Consider the following 16,600-nt stretch of genomic DNA (forward strand, 5'->3'; position numbering starts at 1 on the left):
TTGTGAACTGGCTGTCATTTGCCTCTAGACAATGTTAGAGAAACATAAGCTCAGTTCTGGCCAAGCTTTTCATGAAGATTAACTCTATCCTGTTAACATGTCATTTCTTGAGATAGAATAAATATAGTTACTAATATATAAGTTTTCTGAGTTAAACTGTAATTCAGTTGTACTTCCCCTAAGTTTTACCAATTGGATTTTGAGTGATCACAGAACATTTCTTTGCATAATTTCTAAACATGGTTGAGTATTTCTTCTGCAATTTGTTGAAGGCTATTTTTGTGTATTTCCCAGCTTAAAAAAAAGTACTTTGGGGTGCCTGCGTGGCTGCGTGGCTCAGTCAGTTAAGTGGCTGCCTTCAGATCAGGTCATGATCTCAGGTTCCTGGGATCCAGCCCCGTATTGGGCTCCCTGCTCAGCAGGGAGTCTGCTTCTCTCTCCCCCTCTGCCCCTCCTCCCTGCTCGTTCTCTGTCTCTCTCTCTCAAATAAGTAAATAAAATCTTAAAAAAAATAAAAGTCCTTACTTTTCCTTCAAGCATACTGTTCTTTTTTGTGCCTTTACTCAATTCCATTTATTCAACTCAATCATTACCTCCTCCCCTCTCCATGACATCTTTTCATCTATAGAAACAATTACTTTTTTTGTTTGTTTCCATTGTACTGTGGAACTTTTACCATCTGCTCTCAATACCTGTTTTCAGAGTCACTGCTTCAGGTCTCAATCTCTTGGTCTGCATCTCAGCCAGCAGGGATAGGGAAAAGGCAACAGAGCCCATAACTCTAGGCATGAACTACAAGTGGCGCGCACCACTTACAGTCACATTTCATTGTCCAGAACCACTCATGTGGCTGTTCGTAGATGCAAAAGAAGCTGGAATATGTAAACTTTAGATGGACAGTCATGTGCCCAGCTAGAGCTTTGCAGCTCTATATTAAAATAAATTCTTTCTAATGGATATTGTTAACATTCTTTTCTACAAGCAAATACTTATTCCAGTTCCTAACAGATGGTAAGCATCTATAAATATTTAATTGAATGAGTGAATGCATGAGCGATTTGAAGGAGCTGCGTGATCTCCCTTGTACTCTTGTCTGGCCTTATTTATCACTGTTCTCTGCTTGTCTTCTCATTCACCTAGACCAGTTCTTCTCGTTTCATTCCCTTTCCCCTCCCCTCTCCTCTGCATGCCCCTCCCTTCCTTCTCTTCTACCCTCTCCCTTTTCATTTTGACATAATTGGAGTTACAGAAAATGTGCAGGAGAAGTAAAAGAACCCTATGTTTCTTCACCCAGATTTATTCAGATTTCATCGATTGTCCCAATATTGTCTCTTTATAGCAAAAGATCTTTGTTGTGTTCAGTTGTCATGCCTTTTTAGGCTATTTTGAAACAATTCCACAGCCTTAGGTTTCATTGCATTGACATTGTTGAGGAACATATACCAGTTACTCAGAATTGTTCCTCAGTTTGAGTTTGTCTTATATTTCTTCATGATTAGATTCATGTTATGCATTTTGGGCATGGACTATCACAGAAGAGATGCTGTGTTTTCTCAGTGTTTGATGTCAGGAGATATGATATCTATCTGTCCCATTACATTTGATGTCTGTAAGGGTGTTTCCAAAAAACAAACAAACAAACAAAAAACCCCAGCAAATTTACTATTATTTTCCTTTGTAATTGATGAGTATCTTGTGGGAAGATACTTGAGACTGTGTAAATGTCCTTCTAGTCTTTCAAACTCTCACCCACTAGTTTTAATTTCCCCTGCTGATTCTTGACTAAATCAGTTATTACTATGATGGTTGCCAAATACTGTTTTTTTAAATTCCATCATTCATTCTGTATTCATTAGTTGAATTTTTGCCTTAAAGATGAGTTTTTCCTTCTAATTTATAGCCTCAAGCGACTCCCACTGAACAAATTTGTGACAGTTGGAGCATTGAAATAAAGGACAGGGAAAGATTATAATCCACTGGATAAAATAAGAATCTGTGAGTCTGTACTAATATAATTTCTTTTTGAAGAGTATTTTTTCTAATAGGTAATACATTTATATTATTAAAACATCTTTTGAAAAGTGTGTGTACTGAGAAGCCTAACTGCCCCTTCCCCTCTTTGTCCTCTATAGGTATATATTGTTGTTAGTTTCTTATTTATCTTCCCAATGTTTCTTAATTCAATATAAGAAATAAGACATATGCTTATTTTCTATCCTTTCTCACACAAAATTTAGCATATTATATAATTATATAATACTCCTTTGTGTCTTGTTTTTATCATTGAACAATATATTTAGGAAATCACTCTGTGTCTCTGGTAGACAGAATCTTTAAGAAGTCCTTCTTAAGGTTCCTGTCCCCTGGCTATTCAACCAAACACTAATCTAGGCACTGCAGTTGGAATTAAGATTGCTAATCACCTCCTGTTTTTAACATAAAAAGTTTATCCTGGATTGTGCAGATGAGCCCAGTATAATCAGAAGAGGAAGTCGTAAGAGTCAGTCAGAGAGATATAGTTGAAGAAAGATGTAGAAGACATAGGTAGAAGGAGGAGTCAGAGAAAGTGGAAGCATGAGAAGGATGCAATCCGCTTTGGTAGCTTTGAAGATGGAGAAAGGGGAACCGTTAGCCATGGAATGTGAATGGCCTTCTGTTAGAAGCTGAGAACAGCTAACAGCCAGCAAGGAGTCAGGAGTTCCATCCTACAACTGCATGGAACTGAATTTTGTCAACAATATGAATGAAATTGGAAATAGATTATTCTCCAGAGCTTCCTGAAAGGCACATGGCCCTGACAATACCTGATGTTAGCTTGGTGAGAGTTGTGTCTGTCTTCTAGCCTACAAAACTGGGAGGTTATGAATGGGGGTTGTTTTAAACTGCCAAGTTTATCGTAAATTGTTACAACAGCAATAGAAGACTAAAGTAATAATTCTAGAAATCTGTCTAATATTCCTTTCTGGACCATTGGGTTGTTTCTCTTCTTTTTCTGTTAAAAACAATAATGGCATGAAGAATAACTCGTGTGTGTGAGAAAGAATGGACAAGGATTCATAGGATTGGAATTCCTGGTCATAGGGTCCTGCCTATATTACCTGCAGGAATAATCACATTTCTGTTTCAACTATGAAAGTGGGTTGTTAAGTTTTTAGATTTGCCAGTTTGGTAGATAAAGAATATTATATCTCCCTGTAGTTTTAGTTTGCTTTTCTCTTATTATCAATGAGTTTGAGTATCTTCTTATGCTTCAGTACCATTTACATTTTTACCTCCTATAGCATATATATATATGTTCATTGCTTGTTTTTGTAGGGGTTTAGTCTTCTTTCTCAATTTCTGGGAACTTCATATATGAGGGAGATTACTTTTTGTCTGTGATATGAGTTGTAAATATGTTTCCCCAGTTTGCCAGTTGTTACTTGATGCTGCCTTTTAATATTATTTGCTATGTAGAAAATTTTTACTTTTATGAAATTAGACTTACCAAACTTTTCTTTCATAGCTTCTGAATTTTGGGTCACAGACTACCCCCCCCAAAGGTTATAAAGAAATTTTCAGTTTTTTTCTTCTAATACTTTGATGGTCACATTTTTTTACATTTAAATTCTGATCTTTATGGCGTTATCCTAGTGTATTGTATGAATTACACATCTAATTTTACCTCTTCCCAAACCCATCATCATTTATTTAAAAGTCTGCTCTACCTATCTACTTTGAGATGTTACCGTTTTTGGATTCTTTTATCTTGGATCTTTTTATCCTGTTCCATTAATTGATCTGAGTACTCATGAGCCAGTTCCATACTACCTTAACTATTGAGCTTTTATTATCTGGCTAAGTCCTTCCCTTTTCTTTCTTTCTTTCTTTCTTTCTTTCTTTCTTTCTTTCTTTCTTTCTTTCTTTCTTTAAGATTTTATTTGAGAGAGTGCGTGCACACACGCAGGAGCTGGCAGGGAGGGGCAGAGGGAGAGGACGAGGGAAAGGGAAAAGCAGACTGTCTGCTGAGCAGGGAGTCCCATGCAGGTCTCCATCTCAGGGGCCATCCCAGGAACCCAAGACCATGACCTGAGCCAAAGGCAGATGCTTAACCAACTGAGATACCCAGGTGCCCCGCCCCCGCCCTGGGCCAGTTTTCTTTCTCAGATCTTTTCTAGCTATTTTTACTTGTTTTTCCATATTAACTTTGAATTCAGTTGTCCGGCTTGAGGGGAAGAAATCTAGTAGTACTTTTACTTAGATTACCTTATATTTATAAATTAACATACAGAGAACTGACATCTTTATGATTTTTTATCTTTTCATCTGTGCAAGTCTATTTTTGTGTCCATTAAGAGGGTTTTAAAGCTTTTCATATATGGTTTTTTATTATTTCATGCTGTATTTATTACTTGGTGTTTTATCTCAGCAGAGATAATCATTGTAGTTAACAGTATGGTGTATATCCTTCTATGCTTTTTCTGTACTTACATAAACTCTTTAGTAGTTTTCTAGGTGATATGCAGGAGTTTCTGAGATACTTTCAGGGATTTTGCAAAATTAAAGCTATTTTCATAATAATAATGACATTATTTTCCCTTTTTCACTGAGTTGAACAAAAGGAATCATGCGTGAACTGCTGACAACTTAGCACAAATCAAGGCAGCTTCTCCAAATGGGAACGGGAAGTATGCTATAGCTGCATGTGATGGTTGTCTCAAAAAAGATCACTTGTACAGTGGAGCTGTAAACGGATCTAGTTTTAAAAAACTTTTAAAGTTTTAAAAAACTGTGACAAAATTCATATGACCTAAAATTCACTATTTCAACCATTTAAATTATATACTTTGGTGGATTTTAGTATATTGGCTATATTGGGCAACTACCACCACTATATAATTCTAGAACATTTTCATCACCTGCAAAAGAAAGTCTGTACTCGTTAACAGTCATTCCCATTCTCTGTTTCTCTAGTCCTGACAGCCACCAATCACTTTCTATCCAAGTGGATTTGCCTTTTATGGTCATTACTTATGGGTAAAAAAATAATCATAAAATATTGGCCTTTTGTGTGTGTCTTCTTTCACTTAGCATACTGTTCTCAGGATTCATTCATGTTGTAGTATGTGTAATATTTCATTCCTTTTTATAACCAAATAATATTCCACTGTATAAATACACTTCATTTTATTTATCCATTGGTCAGTTTTTGGCCTTTGGGGTTTTTCCACTTTTTGACTATTAGGAGTAATGCTGCTATGAACATTTGTGTACAAGTTTTATATCAACATGTGTTTCTAGCAACTTTTTTCATAGAACATCACTTTTACTTTATTGACAGGGCTGTACTTATTCAGACTTTGGGACTTGGCAGACATTTTTTGAAAATGAATTAAGCGACTCTGTCACTTCAAGGAAAACACCTAACAGTATTTGTTAACAGTGGAAAAGTTTTAAGCTTTCAAGCAAAAATTAGAATTGTGGAAAACTTGTGAGTGTGATAGCTTTCCAGTAAGGAATTTTCTGATGAGATTGGTGGTAATATGAAGGAATATGACCTTTTGAAAGGGTATATGTGTCAACATTTAGAAGAGTTGCATAACTCAGTGAACCAGTATTTTCCAGATGACCAACGCCTAACACTATAAAATCATGTATAGGTGAAAACGTCCATTTGAAGTACAGGATAGACTAAAAGGTTTTTTCAAACAGCTTGAGACGAATGTACTTCTGATGTAATTTATCCCTTCTGAGTTTACAATTCAGTGATTTTTAGTAAATTTATACAGTCACAACCATCATCTCAATCCAATTTTAGAACACTTGCATCATTATAAAAGGATTTTTTGTGCCAGTTTGCAGTCATTGCCCTTTACCATTCCCACCTCTAGGCAACTGCTAAGTATCTATAGTTTTACTGTAGAATGGAATCCTATAAATGGAATCATAGGATGTGTAGTCTTTTGCATATGGCTTCTCAGCATAATGTTTGAGGTTCACCCATGATGTGTGTATCGGTGGTTTGGTCTTTTTTAAAAAGTGCTTAAGTACTATCCCATTGTATGGATATACCATATTCTATTTATCCTTTTATCATTTGATGGGGTATTTGGGTCATTTCTATTTTTTGACAATTATGAATAATGCTGCTATACATTCTCATACAGGTTTTCATGTAGGCATATGTTTTCAGTTAGTTCTCTTAGTTATAAACCTAAGAGCGGAATTTCTGGGTCATATCATAACTCTGTGTTTAACATTTTCAGAAACTACCTGTTTCCAAGTGAGTGCACCATTTCACAATTCCACCTGCAGTATCTGAGAGGTTCAGTCTCTCCACATCCTTACCAACAGATAGTTGTTGTCTTTTTAATTATAGCCATTCTAGTGGGTATGCAGTAGTCTCTCATCGTGCATTTCCTAGATGACTAATAATTTTGAGCATCTTTTTGTGTGTCGGCCATTTGTACTTCTTTGATAAACTGTTAACTATTTTGTCCATTTTTTAAAAAAAAGATTATATTTATTTATTTGAGAGAGACCACGAGCAGGGGGAGGGACAGAGGGAGAAGCAGACTCCCTGCTGAGCAGGGAGCCCAACTCCGGGCTCAATCCCAGGACCCTGAGGTCATGACCTGAGCTGAAGGCAGCCACTTAACCTACTTAGCCACCCATGGGCCTCTATTTTGTGCATTATTAAATCAAGTTATCTTCTTGTTATTGAGTTGTAACAGTTCTTCATATATTCTAGATAGAAGTCCTTTATTAAAGAAACAATTTGCAAAGATTTTTTCTGAGTCTGTGGCTTATCTTTATTTTTTTAATGCTACTTCAAAGTAAAAGTTATACAACAATGGATTTTACGAAGAGTTCCTTGGTGTGCCTTTAGATTCCATATTTCAGTTAACCTTTAAGTTACCATTTGTAGAGTTTTGATGTTATATTATTATCTGAAAGGAAAATTAAATTGTCCATTTTCCAATTTTATGTCTGTATGAAGGTGGATATTCTTCATGTATTTCAAACTAAACTGTGTAGTGCCAACAGACTGAATGCAGAAGTCAATATGAGAATCTGTGTTTCTTTCATTAAGCCAGACATAAAAGAGATTTACAAAACCGTAAAATAATACCCCTTTTGTCACCACTTTGATTTAAATATATAGTTGTTTTTCATGAAAATGTTACTTATGTTAGCAGGTAATGTGTTTAATGTTAATGTTAAGTGAATTGGATAAATACTTAAAATTTATTTCAGTTTTAATTTCTAATGCAATATATATCAATAGGTATGACTCATAGAAACTAAAGTTCTTTGAGATCATTAATAATTTTCAAAAATGTAAAAAGTTCTTGAGGCTAAAATAAAATTTGAGGACCATTTCTTTTATTATTTTACATGCTGATTCAGAGTCGAATAAGACAGCTCTCATATGTTAATAGCATTGCTTTCTAATTTTCATACAAGTTGGTCTTGTTTCTCTACCAGATTGTTAGCTTTTTGAAAGCAGGGACCACATGTATTGCTTTTATTTACTTTCTCAGAAGATTGTGTATATTCCTGGAATAAGTGTCCATTGAAGACTTAACAAGTGATTGAAGGATTTCCCTTTGGCTGACCATGTTAGGGCAGCATTTACTATGTTGGCTTTAACATAAATAACTATGTTTTTGCATTCAGGTGGAAGAGCACAATGGTCACATCTTTAAGGCTACTCAGTATAGCATCCCTACATACTGTGAGTACTGTTCTTCTTTGATATGGATAATGGACCGAGCCTCTGTTTGCAAATGTAAGTATGAATGATCTTTTTTTTTTTTTTTAAAGGAATTCATTGCAGCAATTGCAGACATTTCACCATGAACCTTCTTTTTGCTTATAAAAATCTTGTAACATCTGGCAGAACCCATGTACTTTGTGAGATCCCCATATAGCCATTCTTTGAAGCACAAAATCAAGTCCAGAGACCTGAACTGACTTCCCCAGGTTCCCAGGGGTCCCACTTTAAGCTTGTGGCTAAGAAGGGTCCTGTCCCTGCTCTCTGGACTCACAGCCAAGCCACCCTTCTAGAAGTTTTTTTATCCACATCTAATAGCCTGAGGACTCAGTTTGAGCTTCTCTGAAGCCAGAGGAAGAGCTGCTCTGAGGGAAGACAGCTACCCTCTCACCATACTGTTACTGTATTTATTAGCCAGTATGAGTGATCTTGGAGGAGTTTTTTTAACCACTTGACATTTCTATTTTCTAAGTTTACTCATGTCTTTGTTAACATGAAAGGAGTAGTTTACATTTCCTGATTCTTTAGCCTCCTTTCACTATACTCTTTACCCTACTCTGTGTAGCCAAACCAGGTATTTTGGTGTTATTTGCTCATTGTACTTGCAGCATACTTTATCTGAAATGCTCTTTTCCCAGATACTAGTTTGACTATTTCAGTTAATCTGTGTCTCCACTCAAATGTTACCTCTTAGAGAACTTTTTCCTTACTGTCCTATCTAAAATGCCACTTGGTCCCTTAATTCTCTGTCCCCTTACTCAGCTTTATAGTCTTCATAGCACTTATCACTACCCAAAATTATATTAAGTATGTGTTTGTTTTCTTGTTGTCAATCTGTTCACCAGAATGTATGCTCTGTAAGATCAGGAAGCTTAATCGTTTCTTCTGTATCACCAGTGCCTAGAACAGTTCTGGTATTACAAGTTTTGATAAGTTTTTGTTGGGTAGATGGATGGATGAATTAATGAAAAAAATAGATTATAACAAAAAAGATACTTTTTTCTACTGTAATCTTTTCATTAGAGTATATAAATCCTAGAATGGGTGTTGAGACTTTTTTTTAGGTCACCTTGGTTCTGGCTTACAGAGGACATTTAGCTTCTATGTCTCCATGCCATACATCTACTCTGGTGCTTTCAGAGTTCTGTGAGGTTTGGTTACTACTGTGAGGTTTGGTTACTACTGGGCCAGAACTGAATGAATGAAATATTAGGAAGGGTTTGTCCAGTAGGACAAGGATGAAAGTCATGTTTGCCATAGTGAAATCACCATTATTGCTAGATAATGTTCATTTGCTCTATTGTTCAGCAGTGGTTTCTTTTTTGTTTTATTACCAGTAGTCTAAAAAATTATATTGAGAGCAAAATAGGAAGTAGTTTGCCATTAACTTGACTGTTTAATGTTAGTTTGAATCTTTTAGGTTTGGCATAATTTTCTCTGTGTTTTGAAACTGAAAATGTAAAAATTCTGCTTTTTTATGACTTTGGTTGGCTTGGTTTGATTTCTTAATAGAATTAACCAACTTTCTTTGTGATTATACTGGTGATTTCATCAGCAGAATGATATGGCCTCCCTCTCAGCCTTGAAAACCCCACAAGTTATGCTTTAGAAACTCAAGAAGGATATTTAGGTGTTGATATCCAGGAGCTACAGCTGGTGTAACAAAATGACTTAGTTCAAATATATTTCAGTATTCTCCCTCTCACTGCTTCTTCCCGCCTGTCAACTGCCTAGCCACCCTGTTCTCTGCTACTCCAAGGAATAATTTCTCTTCTGAACATTTTCTTTATCTTGTCTTCCCAGTCACAACTGATATTGTTTATGTTCTGGTTCCTCAGAGCTCTGTTCTGGACTTTCTAAGAAAATAAGGCTTTACTTCTATCTTAATGTGCTTTGTACCTTGTTTTCATTTCAGTAAGGGTCTTTGGCAGTAATGCCTTTCTTACCCATTGGAATGATTCTTAATAGGTAATTCTGGCACTTTAACAGATTGTAGAGAGGCATATTAGAGGAGCATAAAGACTAATTTGTGAATCGAGCTAGAAAGATAGAAAGTATTCTGTAGGAATGTAGTGGGAGCAGGAAGGAGGAACAGACAGTCTTGAAAGATTCAAAGCTTTTTCATAGACAGTAGTTAGAAATTTTAGGCATGTTTTTCAACTTCATTTTTCTAAGTAGAATGGGTTAAATCCTTTTTTATTCTAATACCATACCACGTATGTATATGATATTATCAGATTTAAAGAAAAAAATTTATGTCCAAAATAAAGTTGTAAACTTTTTAAGCTCCTGCCATTGATGTACAGACTTCTAAAAGTGCTGCATTCTTATCCTGTTTTTCAGTATGCAAATATGCTTGCCATAAGAAATGCTGTCTGAAAACCACAGCCAAGTGCTCTAAAAAGGTAAGAAATTACCATCTATGAGTAATAAATAACAGGTCTGTTGATCTTTTCTGCCTTGTGAAGGAAATCAAGTCCTCTTTGATGGTTTTATAGAGCAGTGGTTTTCAAACTTTTTGACCACAAATCACAGAAATACATTTTATGTCATGATCCAGCATATATATATATATATATGGATATGTTTGTATAATTGAATTGATTTTCCTGGAACTATATTTACCTTTACTACTTGGGAGAGCTACTAAACTGGTTTCACTGCTGACAATTTATTAAAACACTGCTTTTAAAGATTTCCTACTTCATTAAATGCTCATAAGTCTTCCTAGGAATTGTCTTGAAAGTGGTAGGCTATAACTAAAGATTTTAACATTAACAGCAAAATCCATTGATGTTTTTACATATTTCCACTTGGATACACAGAGATCTAAAAGATATTAAACATGTACTCTGATACTTTATCTTCAGGGAAGCAATGATTTTTGAAAGCTTTCAGGCTTTTATTGATATATAATCATATATAACCCTGAAATTTAGAGGTTTTTCCCTCAAGGCACTTTCTGAATTCTTAAGCTACATGGGGTAAAAGGCTAAGAAGCTAAACAGAAAAAAAAGATTAGATTTTTCTGTAGTTTCACATTGCTAAGGAAAGAAAAATTGGAGATGTAATGATCCACCTTTAAAGAGGGACCCTAGTGAATACCCTATACTTTCAGTGAGACCTCTAAAGAGCTATACTCTAGGAAAGGGAGTGAATCATTGATAGGCGGGACTTCATAAAACCTGAAAACTAGCTTTGAGGCAGTCCATGATTAGATTAAGATGATCCATTCCTTAAGTTGCCTACCCACCAGAGAGAATAGGGTGAATCCTCTCCTAAGAGAGAAAACATCATCCAGAGTTTTATAATTTGTTTATATATAATATCAGATATTAAGAAATGAGACTGATAAAAGAATAGATAATATCAATAGACTCATAAATGACCCAGTTGCTGAATTATCAGACATGAACTTAAATTTTTTTTAACTAATATGTTGAAATAATAGATAAAAAGAAAATTTCTTTTTTATCAGAAAATGGAAATGGGGCAAATGGAGATTCTAAAAATAAAAAATGCAATTAGAATTATAAATTCAGAAGATGAGCTTAACAGCATATTGGTCATAGGAGAAGAGAAATTTGGTGAACTGAAAGATAGTAGAAATATCCAATGCAGAGAGCAGGAAAAGAATAGGGAAATATAGAAATAAGTATGAGAGACATACAGGAAAGGATGAAAGGTTCTTAAATGTGTGTAATAGGAGTCCAAGAAGAAAGGAAAGAGGATGAAGGAAAAGCAGCATTTTAAAAGATAATGGGCAACACATCAAGTCACAGGTTCATGAATTATTTTTAACCTAAAGTGGGATAAATTACAAAGAAAGCCACACCAAATGCACAATGTTACACGTGAAAGAAAAAGAAACTTCTTAAAAGTAATGGGGGGGGAGGGGAAGAAACACTGCTAAAGGAACGGTGAAAAAGACTGACAACTGACTTCTCAACAGAAATGATGGAAGCCAAAAGATAGTGGCCTGGCATATTTTAAGTGTTTTAAGAAAATAAAGCAAACTCAGAATTCTGTACCCAGTGACAGTAGCCTTCAAAAGTGAAAATGATGTGAAGACATTTCCAAACAGAGACTCAAAATTTGTCACCAACAGACCTGCACTAAAAGCAATACTAAAGGAGGTTCTCCAGGCAGAAGGAACATGATCTTGGATGGAAACAGAAATGTAGAAAAGAATAAAGAGAAATGTAAAGAGTAAATAATATTTGTAAATTTAAATGAATATTGACTAAAAATATAATGTCTTGTGACACTTAAAATTTAGAGTTGACCAACCTCACAGGTTTGAACTGCGTGGATCCACTTACATGGATTTTTTTTGATAAATATAGTTCTGCAAATGTATTTTGCTTTTGATTTTCTTAATAACATTTTCTTTAGCTTACTTCATTGTGAGGATACAGCATTTAATTCATATACAAAGATGTGTTAATTGACTGTTCATGTTATAAGTAAGATTTCTAGTCATCAATAGCCTATTAGTAGTTAAGTTTTTGAGGACTCAAAAATTATATGCAGATTTTTGACTGCACAGGGAATTGGTGCCCTTAACTCCCACATTGTTTAAGGGCCAATTGTGTATAGAATTAAAATGCCTGACAACAACAACAACAACACACAAGGTAGTTGGGTAAATGGAGTTAAACTATTCTAAGGTCTCTGGGTTATCTGGGAAGTGGTTAAAGTGTTAAAAATACATTAGATTTAAATATGTTATGGATATTTGTTGTAGTAACCACTAACAGAATAGCAAATGAATATATATCTTAAAAGCTAATAAAGATGGGAGAATGGAAAAGCAAAAAAATACTTGATTAATATAAACAAAGACAAGAAATGGAAGAAACAAACATAAATTAGGTCAGAAAAGAAAATAGATTAGTAGGTATAACTCCAAATATATTGGTGATTAGTTTAAATGTTAATAGGCAAGATACTTTCAATTAAAAGACTAGGTTAAAACCAACTGAAATTCTCAAGTGATATGCTGTTTACAAGCAACATACTTAAATATAAAGACACAGAAAGGTTAAAAGCAAAAGGATAGTATAGCATGCAAAGACTAACCTATAGAAAGGTGGTGTAGCTATACTAATAGTAAGGTGTATTTTAGGGCAAGAAACATTACTTCAGATAAAGGTGTTTTGTAATGATAAAATGGTCAAGCTGTCAGGGAGATATGAAAATTCTAACTTTATAAGAGTCTTAACATTATTGCTTCGATACCTGACAGACAAAAATTTAATAAGGATGTTAAATGATATGAAAAACACGATGAAAAAACTTGAACTAGTTGATATGTATTGAACCCTGCCTCCTACAACTGCCTGAATACAGTCTTTTCAAGTGCACATGGAACATTTGAGAAAATTGATCATATGTTGGGTCAAAAAGCAAGTCATTACAAATTTCAGAGGATTGAAAATATTGAGAGTACAGTTTCTGACCAGAGTGAAATAAAGCTCTAAAAATCAACATAAAGATAACTAGACAATCCTCAAATACTTGGAAATTAAGCAGTATTCTTAGAAATTACAATAAAAATGAAAAGACATTTTGAACTAAATGATAAAGTATGACTAGGAACAAAAGTGTGGGTATAGCAAAAGTTGTGATTAGAGGACTATTTATAGTTATTTTAAATGTATACAATTAGAAAGGATACAAAGATAGAAAATGGTCTAACCTTCTATTTCTAGAAGATAGGAAAAAATAATCTTAGCAAATTTAATCCAAAGGCAGTAGAAGGAAGATAATAAAGAGAAATAAAGGAAATCAAAAGCATTTGTTAAGAGATAAAAGTCTAGAAAGCCAAATTTGAGCTCTTTGAAAAGACTAAAATAGTGGATAAACTCTTAGCAAGAGTGATCAATAAAAAGAACTTCTAAAAAACAAATTGTCATAAAAAACTCATGTATCAGTATAGATGCTATATATGTTAGAAAGGAAATTAAAGGCGATTAGGGGATACCTTGATGATACTAACAAATTTGAGAATTTAATAGGCAAATTCCCACAAAAATACAATTTAGCTAAACTAAGAAAAAATAGAAAATCTGAAGAGTCATATCAATTAAAATACTTAGTAATTGAAAATCTTTCCACAAAGAAATTCCAGGCCTGATAGTTTCATCATTGACTACATCCCAGTGTTTAAAAAAGAAACAACACTAATTTTCTATAAACTCTGCCAGAGAGTAGTAGAGGAGTGAATATGTCATAAATTTTTCCCCCAAAATTGAGTTATGAAGATAGTGAAACCTTGAAGTCAAACATGAAGGGGGTATTACAATAAAGGAAAATTGTAGGTCAGTCTATATCATTGCATAGATATTTAAGTCTTAAATTCTTAGCACATTGAATCTGTGCTAATGGTAAAAAATGAAAAAAAAAAACCTTGTGATAAAGTTGGTTTTTATTCTATGAATACAGAGGTGGTTTATCATTCAAAAATCAAGTGATGTGGACATCCTGGGAAGATGGCATAATAGGAGCATCCTAAGCTCTCCTTGTCCCCTAGATACAACTAGATAATACCCACATCAGTGTAAATAACTCAGAAAAATGACCCAAAGACTGGCAGAACAGGTTCTCCACAGCTAAATGTAGAGAATAGGCCACATTGAAGAGGGTAGGAAGAGAGGACATGCAGTGGGAGCTAAATGGACCCACTGGACTGTGTGGGAGAGAGGGACTGCACAGACACAGGGGAGAGGACCGGACCCCACACCAGGTACCCCAGGTCTGGGACACTCACATGGGAAACAGTCCTCATAGCATTTGGCTTTGAAGACCAGAGGGACCTAACAATCAGTGGGCCTTAACACTAAACATTTATTTATTTATTTTTAAAGACTTTATTTATTTGTCAGAGAGAGAGAGAGAGAGCACAAGCAGGGGGAGTGGCAGGCAGAGGGAGAAGTAGGCTCCCCGCTGAACAAGGAGCCCGATGTGGGACTCCCATCCCAGAACCCTGGGATCATGACCTGAGCCGAAGACAGATGCTTAACCAACTAAGCCACCCAGGCATCCGAACACTGGAAATAAAACAGTGTCTTGGCTCTGGGGGACCCAGGAAGGTGGAGCCCTCACATTTAAAGAGACAGAATAGCAAACAGTCCTGCTGAGATACAGCATAGAAGCAGCAGTTTTTGAAAAATGCCTGGGGTATATGGGAAGGAGATTTATTTCCTAATCTCAGAATATGGAGAGGCAGGGATCTTTTGGGGACTTCTCCAAGAACAGAAGAGATGGTGGGTGCCATTTCCTTCCTTGATGCCAGCCTAGATACACAGCCGTCTACAATAACTAGTGCTGCAACACCACTCTCCACCTAGCTTGCTAACAGTGCATCTGCCTCCGTGTTCTCCTGTAGAAACGGCCCCTCCAGTACACCCTTGGCCAGAGACCATCCAAAGTGGTACCATGAGCCTGGTAGTGTACAAGTGGCCCTGACAGGAGCCAGCACCACTCCAAAGTGTTTCTTGCTCTGGAGAGAGTGAAACATAACAACACATACCAGTATAAATTGCAGCCCCAGCAGTGGGCTAGGGACAGACATCATGTCCAACTGCAGGCCCTGCCCACCAGCAAAAGCGTCTCAGGAGACAACACAGGGAAAATACCCTGTAGTTCAGTGCTGCTGCATCTCTGGCAAACTCCTGGTCTGATTACTTAAGCCCATGGTGGCCCCAGACTGGCCCACTAACAACACAGGGACCAAGCCCTGCCCACAACAGGCAGAGAGAGCCATTGTAGATGACTGGACTGAAGACTCAGTCACAATAACAGGGTGCATACAACACACATAGGAAACACCTCTGAAGCACCAGGTTCTGGTGAACAGGGAACTTTGCATTGTAGGCCATTATAAGACCTCTCTTTCATAAAGCCACCACTTTCAAGAGCAGGAGATGTAGCGGACTTTCCTAACACATAGAAACAGACCCAGAGAGTTAGACAAAATGAGGAGACAGTTGAATGTGACCCAAATGAAAGAACAGGATAAAAATCACAGCAAGAGAACTAAATGAAGCAGAGAGAAGTAATATGCCTGATAGGGAATTTAAAGTAATGGTCATATAGATACTCACTGGACTTGAGATAAGAGTGGAGGACCTCAGTAAGACCCTCAAAAGAAAACTTGGGAAAGAACCAGAGATTAAGAACCTAATAACTGAAATTAAAAATACGTTAGATGGACTAAATAGGAGACTAGAGGAAGCAGAAGAAGAGGTCAGCAGCCTGGAGGACAGAGTAATCGAAAGCAATCAAACTGAACAGGGGAGGGAAAAAAAAATAAATGAAAATAGACTAAGGGAACTTGCAACACCATCAAGCTTAATGACAGTCACACAGTAGAGACCCCAGTGGAGAAGAGAGAGAAAAGAGGGCAGAAAATTTATTTGAGGAAGTAACAGTTGAAAACTTCCCTAATATGAAGAAGGAAACAAATCCAGATCCAAGAAGCACGGAGAGGCCCCAACAAAATCAACCCTAGGAGGTACACACGAAGACAGTAACTAACATGGCCAAAACTATTGATAAAGAGATCATTTTAAAAGCAGCAAGGGAAAACAGATACATACAAGGAAACCCCTTAAGGGTAACAGCTGATTTTTCAGTAGAAACTTTGAAGGCTAGAATAGAGTGGCATGATATATTGAAAATGCTGAAAGAAAAAACCTACAACCAAGAATACTCTATCCAGCAAGGCTATGAATTAGAATAGAAGGAGAGATAAAGAGTTTCTCAGACAAACAGAAGTTAAAGGAATTCATCACCACTAAACTAGCCCTACAAGAAATGTTAAAGGGGACTCTGGAAAGG

At 35.9% G+C, this 16,600-nt stretch overlaps 1 protein-coding gene across 1 annotated transcript in view; it reads left to right on the plus strand.

The window, feature by feature from the left end:
* The window catches only part of MYO9A (myosin IXA), a 281,871-nt gene that overhangs the window by 218,672 nt on the left and 46,599 nt on the right, over nt 1–16,600 (plus strand). Inside the window, exons 35-36 of the mRNA XM_040643036.1 lie at nt 7,660–7,771; nt 10,100–10,161. Of these exons, the coding sequence (XP_040498970.1) occupies nt 7,660–7,771; nt 10,100–10,161 (174 nt within the window). The remainder of the gene's footprint in view (nt 1–7,659; nt 7,772–10,099; nt 10,162–16,600) is intronic.

This window comes from Ursus maritimus, unplaced genomic scaffold (assembly GCF_017311325.1).
Source record: "Ursus maritimus isolate PB19 unplaced genomic scaffold, ASM1731132v1 scaffold_27, whole genome shotgun sequence".
NCBI lineage: Eukaryota > Metazoa > Chordata > Mammalia > Carnivora > Ursidae > Ursus > Ursus maritimus.